A 26,351-nucleotide genomic window follows, 5' to 3' on the forward strand; every position below is an offset into this window, starting at 1 on the left:
GCATCTATCAACAAGTGAATCTAAGAATCAAGTGAATAAATAATCTGATGAACAGAATGAACTGGTGATTATAATAGAATCAGGGACATAGAAAGGGAATGGACTGACTATTCTTGGGGGGGAAAGGGGTGTGGGAGATGTGGGAAGAGACTGGACAAAAATCGTGCACCTATGGATGAGGACAGTGGGTGGGGAGTGAGGGCGGAGGGTGGGGTGGGAACTGGGAGGAGGGGAGTTATGGGGGGGGAAAAAAAAGGAACAAATGTAATAATCTGAACAATAAAGATTTAATTTAAAAAAAAAAATCTCACCAGTCCAACCATTGCTCACCATTTCCTCTGTCACAATCATAATAAAAGCTACTTGCTCATTTTGTTGAACCTACTCTTGGTCAACTGCAATGCATTATTCAAAGGGTAGCCATAGAGAATTCTTTAAATTACAAGTGTAATAATTATATCACTATCTTTCTTAAAACCTTTCAATGATCTTCCAAAATCTTGGAAGTGGCTTCCAAGAACACTATATGCACCTCACTCTCCCTTTGCCTGCTGAGATTCATACTGGCCTTCACTCAGTTCCTGGAATGAGCACTATGTCATCTTGTATTATAAGGATTATATAAATGTTACTAATTATCAATAATAACCATAAGCAAAAACTGACCTCACATTTATTAATTATAAAACAGTATTATTGTGATGGAATAGAAATTTGAGTCATGTTTATATTATTAATATATTTACATGCTAAGTTTCATCATATATTTGGAAAGAAAATTCAATTGGTTAATTTTAAGGGACAACTGATATCACATTATTAAGTGTCAGATCTTCGACACAACAGAGCAGCTTTCCATTATCAGGTATTTTATATGCCCTTTACTTATTTTTTAATAGTTTTCTCCCCAAATGTCTAACACACTTTTTGTTAGACTTCTATGGGACTTTATTTGCAAATAATAGTTCTATCTCATGAATCTTTTCCTTGTTTCATTGCAATAGATGGGAAATATAGAAAATGCTAAATAAATGATCTCTTTCAAGAGATCATTATTCATTCAATTCCAAGCTTGTCTGATTTCAGAGAGGAAGTGAGAAGGAGAGAGAGATAGAAACATCAATGAAGAGAGAGAATTATTGATCGGCTGCCTCCCGCACGCCCAAAGCTGGGGATTGAGCGCGTTACCAGGGCATGTGCCCTGACTGGGAATCAAACTGTGACCTGTTGCTCAACCTGCACGCAAATACTAAGCCTTTTTGAAAGATGTTATAATCGTTGTATTATAGATATAATAGGATTAATTCCTGCTATTTTCTTTTCCATTTATCCGTATCGTAATGATTTTGGGTAAATTCCCATTGCTAATTTATGGATGGTTTGCTGTTTAATACACCCACCCCAAATAATTCAAAGCTATAAATTCTATTTTTATTCATCGAAAAAAAAAAGTTAAACATGCAAATACGTTTTACTGATATCTAGAGCAGTGTTTTCCAAGCTGTGGATACAATTAATTAGTGGGCCATTAAATCAGTCTAGTAGGTCACAACTAGCATTCAAAAAATAAATGAAACTTTTCAAAAATCTTACTGCATCGTAGAGATACTTAGAAAGAATCATGTTGGATATTAAGTTTTAATTTTTAAAATATTTTCATTGTTACATATAATAAAGTTAAGTTTTTTTTTTCTAATAGTTTTGTTTTAATTGTTTACTTGTATATATCTGTATAGTGGTTTGTGATATAAATTTTTTTTTACTCTTAGAGCTCAAAGTTTGAAAAACACTGATCTTAGAGTTAATCAGTATCTAAACCATTCCCACTCCAAACAAAGCATAAAACATCACCACACTTAGTTGTTATAGGTGCCCCACCCCTCCCACTGACTATGCACACTTGAGTTGTTAAGAGAATGGAATTATACTTATAGCTTGTTATTTTTAATGTAAAAATGTAAGTACTCAACTTATTTAAACTTAACAATAAGGTTGAGTAATTTCTTTGCTCACCATGGCCTCGTGTCCCGGACAGATTGCTTCCGGTCTCACATATCTTCTTTCTGGAATACGTCCTTTAGTAATTCTTTCATAGTAGGTCTGTGGGTAGTAAACTTTCTGAGTCTGTGAAACGGCTTCCTACTTTGGCTGGGTATAAAATGCTAGATGTTCTTTTAATAATAGTTATCTCCGGGGTTAGGGGAGAAGGAGGAGGGAGCCAGGGACAATTGGAATTTGGCTTGATAGATTTACCTCCTTTATTTATAATTATGATGTATTTCCATAAGTGTACATATTTTTACTGTTTTGTCACTACTTTTAATACTTAAAATTTTTACTCGTGAAAAACATTTAAAAGAAATATATACATATATATATATATACACACATATATATATATATACACATATATATGTGTGTATATATATATATATATATATATATATATATATTCAGTGTGTAATTCAAAAGTTAAAAGGACACTTACATGTAAGGGAGAACTTGGATCAATTCTAAATCTTCTAGGGCTTGGGCTTCTACCAAATTTGCAGCCATTAAAGTACATACTCCACGAACAGCCAAAAGAGAATGAAGCTCCACAAGTCTCAGGATCAATTCCTTGACATGTACAGGTACGACTGTAAGATGGTAATTGCAAGGCAATGAACTGATAAAGCAGGACAATACTTCAGATAGGTTCATGTAACGTTAAAAGTACACATGGCTAATAAACTGATTTTAATATATATTTTATTATTATTCTAACTACTCTTAATAACACAATGTGAACTATATATGTGAATATATAGTTTGCAGGCAGGGACCCGTTGGGGAAGCGGATCTAAGCTGGCAGTTGGACATTCCCCGAGGGGTCCTTAGCATAACCGCAGATGCAGGAGAGGCTCCCGCTACTGGCCACTGGCCGCTGTGCTCATCAGCCATGAGCCCGACTTCTGGACGAGCAGCACTCCCCCTGTGGGAGTGCACTGACTGCCAGGGGGCGAGCTCCTGTGTTGACCTCCTGCCCCATGGTGGTCAGTATGCATCATAGCGACCGGTTGTTCCACTGTTCAATTGATTTTCAAATTAGACTTTTATTATATAGGATTTTTAAATATTGAATAAAATTTTAAATAAAATGCTCAAGACTGCAAATCTAAATAAACTCTAATAAACTCAACAGAGCTAAAACACTCATAACCTGTTGGATTTGAAGATGGTCTGAGAATGGAATATAAAGGCCCTGGATTTAAATCCCAGATCTGATCCCTATCAGAAATGAAAACTTCAGCATTTCATGACCACTTTGGACATTACTTCCTCCATCTATAAAACACATTGATATAATTCTTTGAGGCCTGAAAACAATCATATATATTGTATGTGAAGTCACTTAGAGCTTCCAAAGAATACCTTAAACAGTTAACATCTCTGAAATGGAATAAATGGACTCATAAGTCCTAATTTTATGGATTGAGTATCATATGCCATTAATTCCTGAACTGAATTGAATCAGGCAAAAACAATCAGACAAGCCAAAACTGAGCAACACTGTACAAAATTAACCCAGTCCTTTAAAAAATGTCAATATCATGTAACATAATGAAGTGAGATTAAAGGATTAAGTGACCAAAAGATAAAAAACAACGCAATCCACCCAATCTGGGTTGGGGAAAAATTAAGATAAAGGTTATTATTGGGAAACAGATATTTGAATATGGACTGTAGACTAGATCATTTTAACTAATTGTTTAAATCAAAGTTACATTTTCTGATTTTGATTATTGTACGGGGTTTATGCAAAAGAATGCTTTAGGATTATATATATATATATATATATATATATATATATATATATATATATGGCTAAGTTTGACTCGCACATGAGTGATACATATAAAGCCCTTGCTGGTGCCAATCGCACGTGTGTGTTTCGATCTGTCATTGTTGATTGAGAATTTGGTTGATACTTCTACTACAGAGAAAGGTTGAATAGTGATATTAAAATATTAATTAATTTCCTTTCAATTTACACAAATCCATGCACCAAGACACAAGTAACTTATAAAGTATTCTTTAGGGGAAGAAGTCTTAAGTGTGAAAGTATTTCACAAATAATACAGAAGAAAATATTTAAAAATCAGTAATAAAAATATGTATGTATATATATATATATATATATATATATATATATATATATATATATATATATAAATATGTGTGTCTATGTGCCTAAGAGTATAAATGCAAATATAACAAACCAGTAACAATGATGTAATCTAGGTAAGCGTTCATTTAAGCATTCTTACATATTTTCTATAAAAATAATTACTGAAGAAATGCTAGATCTACATTGGGTGAAATATAACTATTGGATTCTTGAAAAGATTGAATAAGACAATATAACTGTATCGTTTAAAGCAGTGTCTTCAAATAAAAAATTATTGTGTATCCATATAAAATAATTAGCAGACATTAAAACTTATGTATAGCCCTAGCTGGTTTCACTCAGTGGATAGAGCATTGGTCTGCACCAAAGAGTCCTGGGTTCGATTACAGTCAAGGGCACGTACCTTGGTTGCAGGGTCCTCTCTAGCCTACACCCTGATTAGGGCACATGCTGGAGGCAACCAGTAGATGTGTTTCTCTCACATCAGTGTTTCTCTCTGTCTTTCCCTCTCTCTAAAAAAAACAAATCCAATGGTAAAATACCCTCAGGTGAGGATTAACAACAACAAAAAAGACGTACACAAACTTGTGGCCATTGAAAAGAAAAATATAATGAAGTGAAAATATAAGCATAAATGAACGCTCTGGGAAGTATACTAATTAATCTTGTGTGGGAATTAGAAGGAATGATATTTTTATTATATTTTGTATAATGACATTTCTTCTTAAAAAGAGACCTATTTGAGGAAAACTACATAAAACTCTCCTGAAGGATACACAAGGAAACTTGAAAATAACAAGACCATTTATGGGATAGCAAGATTTATTATCATAATGATGTCCATTTATTATAATTTAATGCAGTCTCATTAAAAATATAATTAGATTTACCTTAATACTACAAAGTTGATTATGAAGTTTGTTTAAAAGCACAAAGGGAAAAAAAAAGAATAAGAAGTCTTGAAAAACACTAAGAGTGGCAAGCTAACCCTACCAAATATTAAAATATATTATGGGCCAGCCAGTAGGGCTCAATGGTTGAGCGTTGACCTATGAACCAGGAGGTCACTTGATCCCTTGTGTGTGTTGTGTAGGAGGTAGCCGATCAATGATTCTCTCTCATCATTTATGATTTCAAAAAATTCTGCCAAACCGGTTTGGCTCTGTGGATAGAGCGTCAGCCTGCTGACTGAAGGGTCCCAGGTTCGATTCCGGTCAAGGGCATGTACCTTGGTTGCGGGCACATCCCCAGTAGGAGGGGTGCAGGAGGCGGCTAGTCGATGTTTCTCTCTCATCGAAGTTTCTAGCTCTCTATCCCTCTCCCTTCCTCTCTGTAAAAAATCAATAAAATATATTTTAAAAAAAAATTCTAAAAGAAAACATGGGTGAATTACTCTATATCTTGAGAGATAGAAAAATATTCTTACATACCATTCAAAATTGAGACACAAATAAGGTTGAAGATTAAAAAAACAGATACTCTCTCACATTGCTGGAGGAAATGCAAAGTGGTACAGTTCCCTGCAGAGGAAGCTTTTCCTTTATGGAAAAACCAGTCTGCTCCAGATACTTGAGGTGAGTGGGATGACATATCCAAGAAAGAATCAGTAAAAGAATATTCTAAGGCAGGATATCCTAAAATGGTCTTAACTCCCTATGAAAATTATGTCTTTCTCTAAAGAAATGGTCACTATTTTCAGTTACACAATAGCTAAAATCTTGTTGTCCCATATATATAGTTGGTAATTAATTAACAATTTAACATTATATAATAGAAGCCTGAATGTCAAGACAGTACAAAATAGATATGATTACTTTTCATTGAGCGTGCATCTTCGGTCTGTGGGATGCCCATTGTACGTCCTCAGGTTTTGGGTAAGCTCCGTATACAATCGGTCTGCCATGGGAAGGGGAATGCCATCCCATACCAGGATCAGCACCACTGTCACTGCTGTAGGACAGTGGTGGCCTGTACGCTGCCGAACCAAGCAAAGAACCTTCTCTTCTTCGCTGCTTCTTCTTAAAACCTGCAAGAGCAGAATGTATTCATTGACGGAACTCAAGAAACAAAAAGTTAAACACAACGACTATTGCGTTTAAAGCTCTGTAGTGCATTTTATCTTTCAAAATTACTGTTTCACAAAGAGTTGACGCCCATAGGACCTTCAGTTGTCATCCTAGCTTTCTCCAAATAACTCACAGAATAGAAATCTGCGGCACGTGGTTATTATTTGTAAAAGTAGACCCAAGCACTCTGTTTTTGTCACTGTTGATACAGGTATGCAAAAGAGGTACCAGAGGATGCTGTGGGGAAGAGCCGAACTAACTTCTCTTACACAAATGTCACAACAGGACAAATCTAGCTAGAGGAAAATAACCACGGATTGCTAACATTAACAATAAACTTGAGTCATCAAATTTAGCATCTGAAGAAAGTTATGGATCTTTTCCTTGAGCGGATGGTTGACTAAATAGAATAATGAACATAGAAAGCAATGTTCCTGTGATTTTTCTCCACATTGTCATGAGGGTTTATCACACCTATTTTATCCTAAGATTAGAGTGTCCAGCTGCCATGGTGAATGTAAAACACAACAATCATTTTGAGTATTTATCCACTTAACTTACATTATATTATACCCATAGGGTATTAAGATATTATTTACACAATCACATTTTTCTGTCTCCAGATGGTTAACAATCGTTGCTACCATGGCATCCTTTGAGGAGAGCTGGCTTTAGAACCTTCCCCCTAAACCCTATAATTTATATTAAAATGTTTTTTATGTTTATATGTCCTGTATAGCCAAATAAGAATACATTTGTTTCAAAAAGTACAAAATTATATATACGGTGTCAAACAAAATGCTACCAGATAACTTTCAAGTTGTCAAGACTACAACAAAGTTCTATTGATCCTTTCTTCGTATGGAAAATGCTAAAACGTTATTTATTCATGGCATTTGGCTCTATCAGACTTTTTTTTTTACAAATTTCCTTCAATGAGCAACAGAAAATAAAGCATGATTCTCAAAATTCAGATGTGGGTCCAATAAATCGCTTAAGTCTTACTATGACATGGATAGTAGGGTCTATCCAAAATTCACAGATTAAACCCTAAATATCAATGTGATTGTCCTAGGAGGAGGGGCCTTTGGAAGGCGATTCGGTCATAGACAGAAAGCCTGCATGAATGGGATTGGTGTATAAGAGACCCCATGGAGCTCTGAGCTCCTTCAATCATGTGAAGACACAAAGAGAAGAGAGTCCTCAACCGACCATGCAGGCTCCCTAATCTCAGACTTCCAAAGCCCATCACTAGGATAAATAAATTTCTGTTCTGTACAATCTATCCAGCCTCGTGTTTTTTCAGAGCAGTCAAAACTGAGCAAAAGAGCTCTCACAACTGTAAATACATTAAAGATGACATAAATAAAGAGATACCATGTTGATGGATTAGTCACTATTAATGTCAATTTTCCCAAATTGATTTTTTGATTTGATGCAATCCCAATCAAAATCCTATGAGCTGGTTTTGGTTTAGGTGAAAATTGACAAACTTGTTTCTATAAAAATGCAAAGGAACAATAAGAGCCAAGAAACGGCAGAGAAAGTGAGATCTATTGGAAAACTATGGTAATTGAGTTAGTTTCAAATTAGTACAATGGCAGATAAAGAGATTAATGGAATAGAATAGTGAGTTCAGGAGATCAGTATAAAAATGATCACCTGACTTAGGACAAATGGGACAATGCAAAAAGTCTTTTCAATGAACAGTACTGTGTAGAAATCCATATAGAAGAAAATGAATCTTGACCCTTACTTCACACATGTAACTTGAGTTATATTGTAGATCTAAAAAATGAAAGACAAAGCAAGAAGTTTTTAAAAGAAAATATCTTCATGACCTGGGAGCAGGTAAAACATTAAAAATAAAACACCAAATTTAATTGTTATAAAGGGAAAAGTTAAGCTAGATTATTTTTAAATTAAGAACATATCTTCATTGAGAACATTAACAGGCAAAAGATAAGGCCAGCAAGCAATACAGTGAGAGAAATATTTATGTTATATATATAATTGATAAAATATTCTCATCCAAAATAAAGAACTTCTGCAAACGAGTAATAGAAACACCATTAAATAGGCAGAAAAGAATAGAATATCCAAACAGATGATGAGCTTAAGAAAATATAATTAAGATTATTAGCAAAGTAAAAATGTTTTAAAAGCACTACATATGTTGGTGGGTTTATAAAATGGAGCAAACCACTATAGAAATTGTGGAAGTTGCAAAAAGAACAACCCACAAATAGAGTCCTTGGTATATATACAAAAGAATTAATATAGCAGGGTCTTGAACAGATGATTCCATATCCATATTCACAGTGGAAGAAGCCCAAATGTCCATTAATAAATGAATGGATAAACAAAAACAAAATTTGTATATACACAAACTGGGATATTATTCATACTTAAAAAGGAAATCATTTCAAATGCAAAAACGTGGATGAAACTTTAGGAAATGATACTCAGAATCAGAGAAATAGGTCAGTTGCAAAAAGACAAATACTATATGATTCCACCTATATGATTTATCTAAAGTAGTCAATGAAATAGAAATGAAAATTGTAATGGTAATTATCAGGAGCTGGGGTAATGGGAAACGAGGAGTTATTCAATAGGTATCGAGTTTCATGTTTGCAAGAAAAAAGCTCTGGAGATCTTCAAAACAATGTGAATACATGTAAAAGTAATAACTTCACTTTCTGATTACAATCTATTTAAAAATCCATTGTATTGCTATCGCTCTTAATATTTCCACATTCTGATCCATGTTTAAAACCTGCATCTGGGATTTTTCACTTGATCTTTAAAATCTTACATGATAGCACTAACCGGTAAGGTTCAGTGGATAGAGCGCTGGCCTGCGGACTGAAGGGTCCCAGGTTTGATTCCGGTCAAGGGCATGATCAATGTTTCTCTCTCATCTATGTTTCTTTTTAATTTTATTTTATTGATTTTTTTTACAGAGAAGAAGGGAGAGGGATAGAGAGCCAGAAACATCGATGAGAGAGATCGATCGTCTGCCTCCTGCACGCCCCCCAGTGGGGATGTGCCCGCAACCAAGGTACATGCCCTTGACCGGAATCGAACCCAGGACCCCTGAGTCTGCAGGCCGACGCTCTATCCACTGAGCCAAACCGGTTCGGCTCATCTATGTTTCTAACTCTATCCCCCCCTCCCTTCCTCTCTGTAAAAAAATCAATAAAATATATTTTAAAAATAAAATCTTATATAATAAAAGGGTAATGTGCAAATTCACGGAACAGCAAAACGACTGGTCACTATGACACACACTGACCACCAGGGGGCAGACGCTCAATGCAGGAGTTGCCCCCTGATTGTCAGTGGGCTACCACAGGGGGAGCACAGCTCAGCCAGAAGCCCAGAAGCAGGGCTCATGACTGGTGAGGACAGCTGCAAGTGGTGGGAACCCCGCCTCTGCAGCAGCGCTAAGGAGAAGAGCCTAGTTTGAGCACCAATTTGGAAAAGCAGTAAATCTGTTTAAAAGTTCTTTATTCTATGCAGAAGAGAACTTGTAAAATTAATCAGTAATAATTTTTCTATAGGGAAGGAATCAGGTCCTGAGGTCCAATGAACCCATCAGTGTTGGCATGAGTTTGAGGCTTGATCCCCAGTGCAGGGCATGTAGGAAGCAGCCAATTAATGATTCTCTTTCATCATTGATGTTCTCTCTCTCTCTCTCTCTCTCTCTCTCTCTCTCTCTCTCTCTCTCTCTCTCTCGCCTGCCCTTCCTCAATGAAATTAATAAAATGTATATTTTTTTAATGTGACAGACAACAAATAAATGTAAACAAGTGATCCTGGATGTTATTGGATATAAAACCTAAAGATTACATATTAATCTTGTATTAGGATAAATAATTGTTCTAATTTTATGTAAGATTTTAATAATAGTAGCTATGAAAGACAATTTATTGTAGTTAAGAAATGTCCTTGTTTTGAAAACACACCAATGTATTTATGGTAAAAGGCATTATGTTTACAAATTGCTATTAGGGTATTCAGGAAAAATGGAGGAAGAGCAAAGGAGAGAGAAGGAAGAAAAGAGAAAGATAAAGCATATCAGAAAATCTCTGTACTATTCAAGCAACTTCTGAGTAAGACTGAAATTACTATAAAATAATAAGTTAAAAAATATTGTTTTGGTGCTGGCCAAAGTTTTGGGACTTTGGTGTTCATGGTCCTCAGTATTGGAAGACAAGCTCCAGGACAGGGTGACTGGGTCAGTGGGGACATACATAGTGCAAGAGACAAGCTCCAGGCAGGTATCTGGATGGACAGTACCAACCAACTCCTACGATGTGAAGGACAGGACTCTGTCAGAAATGATACAAGAAGAGCAAAGAATAAGTCTTCGCATAACCTGAGGATGAAGAATGGGGGCAGTTCTTGTATTGGAAAAAATATCTTCTCAGTTAAAGTAAATCTGTGGAACAATGAATAGTCAATGCATATTTAGTTTCAGGTAATATCCTAAGTAAATTAATGTGAATTAATAAGTATGTAAATGTAGAAAAACCAATTAGTACCCATATCCAAAGCACTGTCCAGATTAGGAAGATGTGCCCTTCTTGCCAGTTTGGCTCAGTGGTTGAGCGACGACCTATGAACCAGGAGCTTGTGGTTCAATTCTCGGTAGGGGCACATACCAGGGTCATGGGCTTGATCACCAGTGTGGGGTGAGCAGGGAACACCCGATGAATGATTCTCTCTCATCATTGATCTTTCTGTCTCTCTCTATATATGAAATCAATAAAAATGTATTTATAAAAAATCATAGATAGGAGCAACTCTGAAATCAAGTGTGAGATCACTGTTGAGTTTATCAATAATCATGTCAAAGACAAAGTAGACTTAAATTTTCAACACAAAATGATGGTGATCAACAAAACAAAAACACCCCACCCATTAAAGTAAATTAAAGCTACCTATATATATTATAATAAAATGAACTTCATCCTTTGGGGGTAATGATTTATTTCTTGATCTGGGTGGAGATTACATTGGTGTGCTCCCTTTGTACAACTGAACATTTATGTCTTGTGTAGTTTTCTTTATGTACATTACTAGAGGCCTGGTGCATGAATTTGTGCACAATGGGGTCCATCGTACTGGCCAGCAATCGGGGCCTATCAAGGGGGCTGGCTAGCAGGGAAGAGGGACCACGGAGGTTGGCTGTGGGAGTGCACTGACCACCAGGGAGCAGCTCCTGTGTTGAGCATCTGCCCTCTGGTGGTCAGTGCACATCATAGCGACTGGTCATTCTGGCTGTTCGGTTGTAGCAGTCACTTAGGCTTTCATATATATAGATAGTTGAATAAAAAGTTCCCTTAAAAATGAACTCTATGCCACTAAGCTAACATAAAAGTAGTTCTACTAGTATGTAACCAGACAATAGGTTTAAGTAAAGAAAAGTGTTTTATAACAAAAACAAAGTGAAAAAAGTCAGTTTAACATCACTGACCACATCAACTTACTAGCTTTTCCCTAATTTTCATCACTGAAGCATAAAATGGTCTTCTCACAAGTAAACCAGAACCCCAGCGACCTTTATTACATGGACATGTTAATATATAAAGAGGTTCCAAATTTGGGCACAGATACAAGCAGCACCGTGGTACAGACCAAAGACAATCAAGTCGGGGATTAGGCACAGCTTTAGAACAAAGGAAAAAAAAAAGGGAAAGTTATGTTATTGTACAAATCTAGGGGGGAAAATATTAGTGTGAATTGCTCTGCCATAGGCGCTATCTGGACAGCTAGTTTGAATTCTCCTCCCTGGTCCTACCATCATTCCAAAGCTCAATTGGGGAGGGGAGAATAGTGTTAAGCAGTGATGGCGAACCTTTTGAGCTCGGCGTGTCAGCATTTTGAAAAACTCTAACTTAACTCTGGTGCCGTGTCACACGTAGAAATTTTTTGATATTTGCAACCACAGTAAAACAAAGACTTATATTTTTGATATTTATTTTATATATTTAAATGCCATTTAACAAAGAAAAATCAACCAAAAAAAAATGAGTTTGCGTGTCACCTCTGACACACGTGTCATAGGTTCTCCATCACCAGTGTAAGGAGATAATAGAACATAGTATATCCAAAAGATTGTATCACCCAAATCTAAGTGAAGATATAACTAGTCCCTGACCAAATGCAAAGTGACAGTAGAGAAGAAGAGTGTGAAACGTCTGCCAAAGGCTAACAATTTTCGGTGAGTGTTAATGACCACCTGGAAAAGAAACATTCCAAGGAAGGAAGAAAACAGTATTAAGGATAATGTGAGAGAGGCTCAGAAAGTTTTGCTGCCCAGTCAGAATTTGCTGATAGACTTTCTGCCTGTAACCCCTAAAAAGAGAAGCAGAGTTGCTCCTATGTCCTTTCAAGACAAGGAGGCAAGTGTAGCACAATAAAAATATAAAAGAAGCCCTACTGGGTTTGGCTCAGTGGATAGAGCATTGGCTTGCAGACTGAAGGGTCCCAGGTTCAATTCTGGTCAAGGGCACATGCCCAGGTTGTGGACTCAATCCCCAGGATTGAGGCAGTGAGTCAATGATTCTCTCTCAGGATCAATGTTCCTATCTCTCCCTTTCCCTTCCTCTCTGAAATCAATAAAAATATATCTAAAAAAATAAATAAATAAAATCATGTGCAATTAAAAAATATATATATGTATATGAATCCAACCAATTATTAACAAATATAAGTCTACACAGAGACATGAACGATTTTACATAAAACCACATTAATGTTTAAGTGAGTTTAATGGTAAATACATGACAAATGGATACTATGCAAGGTGAAACTGTATTTGGGGCAATGAAATCCATTAGTTGAACATTTACTAGATTCCTTACTTTAAATGATTTATCTCCATTTTATTTATAAAACCCCCTTTAAAAAAAATCCTGTATAGAGCATCCATATGTAGGACTTAATTATTCAGAAACCTAATCCTTTCACTCAATTTTTCATTTAATTTCAATCAGTAGTTCAAAAGTGTGGGGCAAACAACTATCGCAGACTATTAGTTCGAATACTCAAAACTTTTCCATGCCTCAGAAAAAAAAAAAAAAAACTAGTAATGAATACCACAGCAATACTATATCAAGATAACAATTTTTTAAAAATTCAATATTCTAAAATATTCTTAAGTTCCACATTCATTCACTAAACAAAAACTTAGTAAGTATTGACTATGTGCGTGGCATTGCTCCAGGTACTAACAATGAACAATACGAATATTTATTTATTTTTTATAAGAGAACATTTATTGGGTAAATTAGCAAAATAAGTATTTTAAATAAGATAAGTTGGAAAGTTTGCAAGAAATTTGATTAACATTATGATTTTTCTAACATTCATCTTCATTTGAAACCTACTTCATTAATTATAAGATATGTAGAATTAACGCTTGGTTTTGTTATCAAAATTAAACTTTTGTATTGTCATTAGTAGATATCGAATTTTTTTTTTTATTCCTTATCCTTGGATTCTCTTTGTGAAAAGGGCCAGATATTTATTACTATATATCAAAATATTACTATATATAAAAATATTCCATGTAATCTGAATAATGCAAAGGGAAAATAAGAAATTAATTTTGCTGCAGCTGCTGCATGGAAAATGCTAAATACTCTTCTTTGTACCTAAGAACCCTTGAAGAAGAATTACACCAAAAGAGGACTCTAACAGAAAGTTGTTATCAAAATCTTTAGGCTGCAGGCTTCATACTTGTTTTAATTTAAAAAAAAAAAAAATTATAAACCAAAATTCTATCAATGTAAGTATTCTTATTGCATTACATAAATTTTCAAAAGCAGGAAGGATAATTTAAAATCCCAACACTGCCCTAGCTGCTTTGGCTCAATGTATAGAGCATCAACCTGCGGACTAAAGGGTTCCAGGTTCGATTCCAGTCATGGACACATGCCCGGGTTGCAAGCTTGATCCCCAGTGGGGAGCATGCAGGAGGCAGTCAATCAATGATTCTCTCTCATTATTGATGTTTATATCTCTCCTTCTTCCTTCCCCTCTGAAGTTAATAAAAATATATATGTTTTAAAAATCTCAAACCAACCCAGCTACATTGTTTTTTTGGATCACTCACTCCAACAAAAGCTAGCTGATGTCCTGAAGATATTTTTACCCTTTGCTACTTAATAGACAAATAAGTAAATCACTCAGAAATAATGAACATATATAGATAATGAATATTTAAATTATCAGTGCCAAATATTGAGAATTAAACCCTGGCGTTTAATTCAGCAAATGTGCAAGGTATTATGTGAATTATTTTGTAAATAAAGATTCAGAAAATCAAGGATTTCCCCTTGAGAGAAGACAGGGCTAAAGAGGACAGATGTAGTAGGTATGGGATATATCAGATAGAGCTAGGACAGATATATTTTCCTGAGCAATGTAGTATACTTTTTTAAAAAAAACCAAAACATATTTTTGTTGATTTCAGAAAGGAAGGAAGAGGGAGAGATAGAAACATTGGTTGCCTCCTACACTGGGGAATGAGCCCATAACCTAGGCATTGATTGATCAGCTGCCTCCTGCCAGGGATCAAGCCCGTCTGACCATGAACTGAACCATGACCTCTTGGTTCATCTCATGGGTTGATGCTCAACCACTGGGCAGCACCGGCAGAGACAATTTAGTATTATTACATGTTGGTGTTTAGTGAAGATAACATATTAGTCAAGTCTCCAAGATGTCCCCAATGATCACCACTTGGTATTTATGCCCTTGCATAGTTCCTCCTGCATTGAATAGGGCTTACTTGTGTAGCAACTTCCAAGGCTAATGTCACAAGAGACATGTGCTTCCTCTGAGTTTTCCTTTGATTGACTCACTGTGGGGGAAACCAAGATGCTCTAATGGGAGAAAGCACTTTAAGATGTCTTTTAAGGAAATGAGGCCATTAGCACACAGCCACTAAGTAGCAACAGGTAACAAATACAGACTTTATCAATTATCTTCTCAGAATGCCCTTTTTAAAAGCATAAATCAGTCCGATAACACACCCCTAATTAAAATACATCACAGGCTTCCGGTTGTGTGTAAACTAAAACTCTTAATTCCTCACCATGACCTATGAAACCATTCATGCTCTGGTTTCTATCTACCTTCATACCCTCACCGGCTTCTGTTCGTTACCTCCTCAACTTCACTGGCCCTCTAAGATTAATGAGGAATGTACTCTCTTCCTTGACCTGTATACATGTTCTTTGCTTATACATGCTCTTTCCTACATTCTTGGGGGTATTCTTTGCATATTCAGGTCTCTTTTCTGTCACTCAGATCTCAGTTTAGATGTTCCCCTCCCAGAGAAGCCTTTCCTGAATGTTCGTTCATCATGAGAATCCCCTGCAAAGTTCTCACTAATGAGAACAAAATAAGGAATATAAAATTGAGGTTAGTCTGGTAGACTAAGTATATTATATGAAAGAAGTTAGAAGTATAAAATTTGGAAAGGAGGATAAACTACATGATTGTACATCTCAGATATACAAGAGAAATAAATTGGAAAACCAGAAATATGTAAACTCTATGGCAGGAGGTTACCAACTGATGTTTGTCTCTCATCAATGTTTCTATCTTCCTATTCCTCTCCCTTCTCTCTCTAAAATCAATGAAAACAAATTTTTATACGTGGAAAAATCCCATTTTGAAAAATGTATAAATACAAAATACTTACCCACTTAGCGACAGGACATCCATGAGAGCTTTTCGCTTCTTTTCCGGTATATATTACTTTTTCTATTCTTACTGCACTTCCTTTTTGCCCATACCTGAGTATAAAACACAGTGAAAAGAAAATAATTGCGATATATACTTTTAACATCTTAATGTGCATAAGGTATGGCTTTACAGAAGTACAAAAATCAAACACTTGTCATTATTTACTATTGTTAAAAGCTTAATTTTGTGTGGCAGATATTTTGCTATATCCAGTTGTTTACTTATCCTTAAAGATCACTCTTTAAAAATGGCCTGGCTCCCAGACAGACAAAAAGAATGTGAATGGTGTTGATAGAGGTAATTTGAACTATTTCTACTATTATGATACAATAATATAAAAAGTGAATATTTCTGAATTTCACGAAGACAGCCTTGCTTTAAAGTGTGTTGTTGGGTGCCCAGTGCCTCCTGTGATGAGTGACTGAGCAGGGACACCAGCAAGCGATTTTCTTCCTGGGCCCTAAGAAACATCCATCTCATACTCCTGAAGGTGTTCCATTCATCTCATGTTTGTTCCCAGGGGTAATTTCTCTGCATCGAGTCTGGTCCACAATAATATTTTAACAGGGAAGCGTATTTCCTCACCTAGTCTCCATGATTTCCCTGACAGCGGCAACATTTGGTCCTGCCCCAAGGTGCGTATAATATGGGCCTTTTTCTTTTTGTATAACTCGATCTGTGGAAGGAATAAGATTATTAGACCCAAAGTTTTACAGAACTGCGTAGGGGCAAGGAAGTGCTATTTTTATAGTTTTGGGGTGTGTTTTTTTTCCAATTCAGAACAATGAATCTTGACAAGGTGTTGGTAAGCTTTAGCCATTAAAGTGTAGGGCAATGAGCCCTAAACTTAACTTTATGTTCCTAATCCATTCTTCCTCTGAGAATCAGAGGGGGTAAGGAGGGGGAATATATTTTAAGAAGTGGGTCATATTTATTCTCTGAATTTCTTGCTTTTAAGAAATCTATTAATAATTGAGGTACAAAATTCAAATTTATCCAAGAACAATATATTTAAAAGCATAGTTTCAGAATCCAACAATTTGAGCCCAACAATTTCACCACTAAGGATCTGTTTTAGTCTACAATTGCACAATTATGTATTTATAATGCAAATGTACACAAGAATGTTCCTAGTTACAATTATTTGTAATATCGAGAGATAGAAAACCTTAACATCTGTAAGTAAGTGATAGGTTAAATAAGTTAGGAGATATTTATATGGTGGAAAACAATAAAGCTATTAAAAACAATATGATAATATTTACAATCACTGAAAAAAATCTAAAAAATTATAAAAGAACATTTTTATTTTTTCAATTACAGTATACATTCTATTATTTTGTATTAGTTTCAGGTGTACTAAATTCTTAAGGTAGAAAAGCAAATTGCAAAAATACAGTGTTTTAAAAGTCTTAAATTTTTCAAAATTTGAAACCAATTTAAAATCAGTATTATGTTAATTCATGTAGAAAAAGTAACAGGTTTTATTTTTAGAAGATGTTTGCATCACAATTCTGTACCATTTGAATTTTTGTGAATTACAGATTTATTAGAAAACAGTGTTTCTAACTTGGTCTCTTGAATCATGCCTAGTTAGAGTCACTGTGGAATTAAATATTATTGGCCAGCGTGTACCCACCGACACCACAATGTCATCACTGAACTGTTTTGATTGGGCACCAAATACAATTTGAGATTAAGTTCTGTGGCTTCTGCAGCAAGATCTATTGAATAGATTTCAATTTATTGCTAGTTATCTAGAATACTGGTTCTTAACGAAGGGTGAATTTTCCTTGGTGGAACATTTGACAATGTTTTTGGCTGTGACAGCTGGGCAGGGGTATGTATGTGTAGGCCAGCAATGCCACTAAACCGCGACAATGCATGTCTCCCTACAATAAAGAATTGTTCCCTGTAAAAGGCCGATAGCGATAAGTTTGAGGAACCCTGACCTCGATAGAGGTTATTGCCCTTATTTTGCTAGAACCTAATACCTCCAGGGAAACCCTTTACCCTTAAATGTGATGGTCCCACTTGGGATGATTTCTGAGCGAGTCTGCTTTTTGTTTCTCTTCTTTTAAGTTCCTATTTCTATAGAATGAGCACAATAACCTCACATGGAATTATTATAGGAAACCACAGTTCCGTGATCATTGCAGATACTCAATAAACTTTGATGCCTCGCTGTCTGAACTCCTACACTGTGACTAGTTACTATGTGTAAGGAAAGAGTCTTGAAACTAGACAATCATCCTATTAAAGCTAATGCAAATGGTATCATTACACTATCTCAGGTATATAAATTTTACAGATCTTTTTTCCATTTGTCATGATATTTAGAAAACCACTTATATTATTTGACTTCAGATTTTTAAGCAACAGATGGTGAATATTACAAACATAGACTGGAGTTTGGATTGCCTGTCTCTGAATTCTAGCTTAGTCCTTCAGTACTGTAATATTTTTTAAAAATATATATTTTATTGATTTTTTACAGAGAGGAAGGGAGAGGGATAGAGAGTTAGAAACATCAATGAGAGAGAAGCATCGATCAGCTGTCTCCTGCACACCCCCCACAGGGGGGATGTGCCCGCAACCAAGGTACATGCCCTTGACCAGAATCTAACCCAGGACCCTTGAGTCCGCAGGCCGATGCTCCATCCACTGAGCCAAACTGGTTAGGGCTACTGTAATATTTTTTAAAGATTTTAAAATTGATTTTTTAGAGAGAAAGAGAAACATCTATGTGATAGCAAGATATTGATTGACTGTCTCCTACACACCCCCTACTGGTGATCAAGGCCATAACCTGGGCAAGTACCTTCACTGGTATTCAAACCAGCAACCTTTGGGCGCACCAGAAGACATCAAACCAACTGAGCCACAATGGCCAGGGTGAACAATTCAATTTTAAAACTCCAAAAGGTTTGCAAATTCTTCAACTAGTCAGTATTATGAATTATATAGCAGAGCATAAAAGCACTAGGCACTAAAAAAGTTCTTGACTCGAGGTAGCAATTACAGAAAATTTTAAGGTCATTTGTTAGTTTGTACATATATTTGATATTCTCTGTATGCGTATTATATCTCACAATAAAAAAAAATATTTTAAGCAAAAGCTTATAGCTTTGAAATCCTTTTGTGTTCAACCACTGAGCCATGCCGGCCAGGCATTTTTTTAAATATAGGAACAAACTGTAATAAAGCATAAAAAAATTCATTCTTATAATATACAGAATAAACAATTTGAGACATTTAGCCTGGAATGAAATCAGCTAATTTTCCATTTGAGAAAGTTTCCTGATTATGAGTTGAATTTCCAATTCACCTGAGCAGCATCATTAAAGGTCTGACAGAAAAATGTGTAGTATAGAATTATGTAGTCCACCTTCACTAGAATATGATTAGGGCCAAAATGCCACATATAAAATACAACAAACAAAACTTGATTTGGTCATGACTGGAGGCAATTAATGCAGGTAAAAGGAGAAACACACACACCATACACATGCACTTACCAAGGCAGTTGCAGCTTGGCAATTCAGAATCTTTCGTTGTGGACACCAGGTTTCTTGTAGAATTCGTTAAAAAGTTCATGGCATAATTATGAAAATTATGTGCGTTTTCTATTGGGGAAACTTCGGATGCTCCAACACTAGATAAAAACACGTCTTCATTTGTGGTAGAAACCACTGTGATTCCACCTGAACGTTCTACATTTACATTCCTGAGCACTTGTCCTGGGTCCGATGAAGGGGTCTCATGAGAGACACTAGGCAATGCTGGCAGCGTCTGACGCATGAGTTGGTCTTCCACATCCTGCTGGAACTGTGTGTGGTCATGGTCAGCCATCACATTAGCACACTGATTGGTGGGAGAGGAGGACTGGAGTACAGGATGAGCTTCCTGACTGACATGCACGATGGGCTGTACCTGAGAATTAGAAACTTCTTCTGTAAACGCCTGCCCATTGGATTCTGTTTGTAAATGGAATATGGAGTGAGAATGCAGCGGATCAACATTCATCATTTCTTCCTGTGCTGATCCAGAATTTCGCTCAAATTTTATCTGAGCCAGTGGAGGAAATAATTTCTTGTGTTTTAATGCTAAACTTGCTTGAGTAAGTGTTGTCCGTACGTGGGTTACAGGAGGAATTTTTCCCAACCGAATAGGAAAATCACGTGGACCAATTTGACCAAATCTTTGAAACTTAGACGCGATCCAAATGTCATGTAACTTATTATACTCATATGACAACTTTTCCTGCCTTTTCTGATCATTTTCTTGACAACTTGTGACTGCAGGCTTCTTTTTCCGCCGTTCTCTGGATGGAGCAGATTTTGTCTTTTTCCGGGTTTTGTTCTTTTGCTTTGTTGATGAGCCATGGTTATTTTTTAAACTGGAACGTGGTTTCGGTTTTATTGTGTTCTTCTCCTGACTGTGTTTTTGCACATTATACACAAGGTTTGTTGATGTACTTTCAACATTTGTTTCCTCTGGTTTGGTATAACTGAATTCAATTACTGATGCAAGCTGTGTTAACTGGTTAGCAACATCTTCCTCTATTTGACTATGAACTGTATCGTGACATGATGAGTCTAACTTTTTGCTGCTGTCCAGGAACTGGTTGCAGGACCCCGATTCACCACTTGTTGATGGCAACTCATGCAAATTTTCTGAACAACTGTCAAGAATACTGCTATTATGAACAGCATTTTTATTGGTGTCGATTTCAGATGAACTAGAATTTGGTGTAAAAAGAGATGTGGAATTTTTTGCTTTTGAATATTCCTGTGGCTTCGGGGATACTTGGTTAGTAGCTGCACTGTTATGTGACATGGAAATGTGACTCTGGCCATTGAACACCACGGTGTGGCACGAACTTTGCTTTTCTACCGATGGGCAATGGTGAAGGCTTGGAGGCTCCCTCTGCAAACACGGTTCTTTGAGGCCTTTAGTTACAGAAGGGATTGAAGCTCTACAGTTATTAAACAAACTAGCTGACATCTGCTCGTTTTCTTCATCCTTCTCAGACGTTGATGGTGAGGAATTTTCTGCAGGGGGTTTTGAAAGCTGAGCCAAAGCTTCTATAACATCCACTTGCTCCTGCGTCAATGTCCTATCTGTCACTAGGGATAGAAGATTTTGTTGAACTGGAGATCCGTGTATTGGTTCTGAAGTTGGTATATTTTCTAGAGATTTTGGTTGATCACTTTCAGTACGTGTACTCGTAGGACTCATGCAGTTGAAGTCTGCAGGATCAGGAAAAGACTCAGAGCCAGGCTTCTGGAAGACTAAAACATTGCTTCTCCCCATAAGATGATCGCTGCTTGCATTAGCAGCAATGGAGCTCATGGCATTGTTCTGGTTTGCAGTGTCTATCAGGGGTTTACAGGAATTGTTTTCGGACACCTTGCCAAATTCTTCAATGTTGAATTTTTTAAAAGACACATCTGTTTCCGTTGGTAAGTAGTGTACATTTTTAATGCCATTTTTTACCGTTTGTGCAAACAAATTTTGAGGGTCAGGTAGGACTTTTTTTGTGTCATCTTCAGAGCTTCCCAGTTTTTCACCTTCTGTCACAATTGCCTTAACCTCTCCTTTGACTTGATCTGTTAAATGTGATTTCTTACTCTGTGTCCACTTCTCCACTTCAATACCTGTCACACTTTCTTCATTTTCAGTTACATTTTCAGGGGGATGTGGGTTCAATTCCAATCTTTTTTCTTCCCCATGACCACATCCATTGTAGTCCATGGATACTGACTTGGGGCCATTTACTGCTTTGTTTTTAAAATCTGCCTGTAAAACAAACACAGCAAATATTCATATTATCCACTTAAATATCTGAATAAGAGCCATTGGAACTTAACAATTAAAGAGAAAATAAATGTGAAGCCCCAGAGAATATTATTTTCACTTTTACATGTTCAGAGAAGTCATAAAATACCAGTAAGAGGTGTGTAGAGAGAAAGGAAAAAAAAGTAGAAACTATTATACTCTCTTGCCTGTTAAATAATTATAAATTGGTACCATTTCATGGGGCAACTTCTGTTATTTTAATGCAAAGTGCACTGAAGTAGAAAATGTATAAATCCTAAGTATATAATGTTGAATTTTCCTGAAAGAACACCTATATGCCAAGAATCCAATCAAGAAATTTCCTTCGAATCATCACTCAAGTGCCAAAGGCAAACCATTGCTTTGACATCATAGATTTCTTTTGCTTATTATCAAACTACATAACTGACTGCCTTTCACTCAAAATTATATTTGTGAGATTCATCCATTTAAATATCTCACTATGAGCCATTGGAACTTCACAACTTGTTAAGAACACTTGTAATTCATGGTTTTGTATAGTAACTCATTATATTGATCTTTCAACTGTAGATGGCCATTTAAGTTATTTCTAGTTTTTGACTATTACAAGTATACTCCTATAGTTTTATTATATGCATTGTGTGGAGTGAAAATGCTGGGTGCTAGAGTGTGTGAATATGTCTGTATATCTTCAACTTTAGTACATAGGGCAAAACTTTTTCTAAGGTGGTTATCAATACACTTTCAGCCAATGATTATGAGAGCTCCAATTCTTCTACATTCTCATTAACAATTAGTATTTACTGTCTTTTAATTTGGTCATTCTGGTGAGTGGGTAGTGATACAATTCCTTTTAAAAATTTATACTGAGATCAAATTCTAATAAAGTAAAATTCAATGTTACCATTTAAAATTGTATATTACTGTGGTTTTTAGTACATTCACAATGCTGTCAAAAACTGACTCTTATCTAATTCTAGAATATTTTCATCATCAGAAGAGAAACCTTATACCCATTAAGAAATCATATTCGGACTGGCCGACATGTCTCAGTGGTTGAGCATTGACCTATGCACCATGAGATCACGGTTCAATTCGTAGTCTGGGGTCATGCCCGGGATGCGGGCTTCATCCCCAGTGTGGGGTGTGCAGAAGGCAGCCAATCAATGATTGTCTCTTATCATTGCTGTTTCTATCTCTCTCTCTTCCTCTTCCTTCCTCTCTGAAATCAATAAAAAAAAGTATTTTTTTAAAAGAATGGACATGATGATGATTGCACAACCTATTGAATATACTAAAAGCCAATGTATGAAATATTTAAAACACTGATGGGAGGAGCAAAGAGAAAGATAACTTCTATACTACTAACATTTAAACATGGCACTGGACGTAATACTCAATGCCAAGGAGACAAAAAAAAATGAATATAAAAAATTAGGAGATTTCTTGTTGGATAAAGATGATACAACTGATTCCACAGAGAAATCAGTAGCATTTATTAAAAACTGACCAGAATTCAGAATTGCAATATAGTTATATCCAGAACATAAAATATGTAAGCATTATCCAACTGTATAAAACAACACTAATCAATCTTAGTAGAAAAAAATATATCTAATTTCTTTTTTTATTTATTGATTTGACAGATTGAGCGAAACATTGATTTGTTATTCCACTTATTTACGCATTATTGGTTGCTTTTTGTATGACATAGAGACTAAATAAAACTAGAAATAAAAATGGTGAGATAACAACTGACACCACAGAAATATAAAGGATTGTAAAAACACTATGATAAGCTATATGCCAACAAGCTGGCCAACCTGGACAAAATAACAAATTCCTAGAAAAGTATAATCTTCCAAAACTTAATTAGGAAGAACAGACCCATAACAACTGATGAAATTGAAGCAGTAATAATAATAAAAAAGAAACTCGCAGCAAACCAAAGCCCTGGTCCAAACAGCTTCACAGGGGAGTTTTACCAAACATTCCAAAGAATTAACACCTATCCTTCTCAAACTATTCCAAAATATCCAAGAGGAAGGAACACTTCTAAGCTCATTTTTATGAGGCCAGCATTATCCTAATTCCAAAACCAGATAAAGACTACAAAGAAAGAGATTTACAGGCCAATATCCATGATGAACAAGATGCTAAAATCCTCAACAAATATTAGCAAATCGGGTCCAGCAATATATTAAAAAGATCATGCCTGGCTAGTGTGTCTCAGTGGTTCAGTGTCAACCTCTGAACCAGGAGGTCAGGGTTCAATTCCGGTCAGGGCACATGCTTAATCCACAGCAGGGGGTCTGCAGGAAGCAACTGAGCATGATTCTCTCTCATCTTTGATGTTTCTATCTCTCCCTCTCTTCCTTCTCTGAAATCAAGAAAACTATATATATATATTTTTTAAAAGATCATACAACATGACCAAGGGGGATTTACTCTAAGGATGCAAGGCTGGTACAATATTCACAAATCAATAAACGTGACACATCACATAAATTGAAAGACTAACTCACATGATCATATCAATAGATGCAGAAAAAACATTCCAACAAATTCCAACACTTAGTTTTGATAAAAACTCTCAGCAAAGTGGGAATACTAGTAGAGGGATCATACCACAAAATAATAAAGGACATATATGACAAACCTACAGCCGACACGATAGTCAATGGGGCAAAAACTAAAACCATTTCACTGAGAACAAGAGCAAGACAGGGATGTCCAACTTTACCAATTCTTATTCGACGTAGTGTTGGAAATCTATTGCAACTGGGCCTGCAAACGAGGTAAGTGCCCTTGACTGGAATCAAACCTGTGACCCTTCAGTCCGCAGACTGACAGTGTTACAGTAAACCAGTTAGGGCAAGAGTTCTTATTCGTCATGTAAAGGGGCTCCAAAGAATTAATAAGGACAATGATTCAATATAATAATAGTGCGTACAGAATGGACATATTCACTCCAGTTGAAATTCAAAGACTCAAAACCTACTTAAATGTAAGAAGTCAAGCAAATGCCAATAAACACTTTTCATCCATCCAAGTGGCAAGAAACAAAAAGATAGAAATGTATGTAAGCAAATAATAATGTCACATAACATTTCTACTCAAGAAAGTGTGAGCAACCTGTTACTACATCCACATTGTGACATAATAATGTAAAGACATCGCTCTATATTTCAATGTAGTCATTGCATGGCAAGATATCCATAATACATTAACCCCAATACATAAGCCACAGATGTGATGTTATCATGCCTTTTAATTCGAACACACAAATATTTGTCTAGCGCTACAAAAAAGCTGGTAGGATAAAGCTACAATACTAACAGCACTTACTACGAAGAAATGGAAAGGAAAAGGGGGGGGCTATTTATTTTTTACTTGCTGTTTCAAATTTTATTAACACAAATATCCAAACACACTGAAACTTTGATGGATACATTCCTCTACAGAGAAGATCTTGAGGTCCTTAAAAAGGTGTATGTGCCAGCTCTGGCCAGTGTCGCTCATTTGGTTGAGCGTTTGATTCCTGGCCAGGGCACATGACCAGGCTTGGGGCTCCATCCCCAGTAGGGGCCATGAAGGAGGCAATCAATCAATGTTTCTCACATTGAATTTTCTCTCCTTTTCCCTTCCTCTCTCTAAAATCAATAAAGCCATATTTTTTAAAATAAGATTCGTGTCAAAAGCACAACAATCCCCATTAATTAATGAGTGTAATTACACATAACTGACCTTTATTATGTAATTATATCTCATATGGCTTTTTAAAAACACTGAGCATCACAAGTCTAATGACAAGGAAACATGCTCTATCCCAGGGGTGGGCAAACTTTTTGACTCGAGGGCCACAATGGGTTCTTAAACTGGACCAGAGGGCCGGAAAAAAGCATGGATGGAGTGTTTGTGTGAACTAATATAAATTCAAAGTAAACATCATTACATAAAAGGGTCCGGTCTTTTTTTTCAATAGTTTTATTCATTTCAAAAGGGCCGAATCCGGCCCGCGGGCCAGTTTGCCCACGGCAGCTCTATACACTGGCAACTACTAAACTTGGACTTTAAGAAAACAATGTAACATGTTACATTTCACTAGGGGCTAGTAAGTTTTTCTCTTCTGTATCCTCAGAAATCACCCCCGAAACTCTTGCAAACACATGCTATTAAATGTTAATAGTGTGTGTGAGCATGTGCCCTAAGAAAACGGTTGCTCTTGCTGCTCATAGTGAAACTGTGTGTTCATAGTGAAACCTGCCATTCACAGTGAAACTGAGTAGCCCGAGTAAACAGATTTACCACTACTGGTTTGGAGGGGGCGGGGGGGGGGGGGGAGGGATGTCCAAATTCAGGCCATGTCAAAAATGAACGGGCAAAACATGACTAGTACGGCATGTGAAATGTCTTAGTAAAGCTGTTGCCAAAAACAAAAAAAGTGAATGAGCGTGGAATGAAAAAGCAATTTTAAAAATATTCAACAAACCCTTAGGACCGAGTACCCAGACCCAAGGAGG

General features: G+C 36.1%; 1 protein-coding gene across 5 annotated transcripts in view; it reads right to left on the reverse strand.

Annotated features, from left to right (window-relative positions):
• Nucleotides 1–26,351, reverse strand: part of TET1 (tet methylcytosine dioxygenase 1) — a 104,788-nt gene that overhangs the window by 19,147 nt on the left and 59,290 nt on the right. For 4 of the 5 annotated variants that reach the window (XM_059662536.1, XM_059662535.1, XM_059662539.1 and 1 more), the window contains exons 3-8: nt 19,524–21,807; nt 16,591–16,681; nt 15,962–16,055; nt 5,986–6,197; nt 2,489–2,639; nt 2,014–2,100 (exon numbers count right to left, since the gene is read on the reverse strand). In XM_059662536.1, the coding sequence (XP_059518519.1) occupies nt 2,014–2,100; nt 2,489–2,639; nt 5,986–6,197; nt 15,962–16,055; nt 16,591–16,681; nt 19,524–21,807 (2,919 nt within the window). The remainder of the gene's footprint in view (nt 1–2,013; nt 2,101–2,488; nt 2,640–5,985; nt 6,198–15,961; nt 16,056–16,590; nt 16,682–19,523; nt 21,808–26,351) is intronic. The other variant, XM_059662537.1, reaches the window with a different exon arrangement.

This window comes from Myotis daubentonii, chromosome 13, assembly GCF_963259705.1.
Source record: "Myotis daubentonii chromosome 13, mMyoDau2.1, whole genome shotgun sequence".
Classification (NCBI taxonomy): Eukaryota; Metazoa; Chordata; class Mammalia; order Chiroptera; family Vespertilionidae; genus Myotis; species Myotis daubentonii.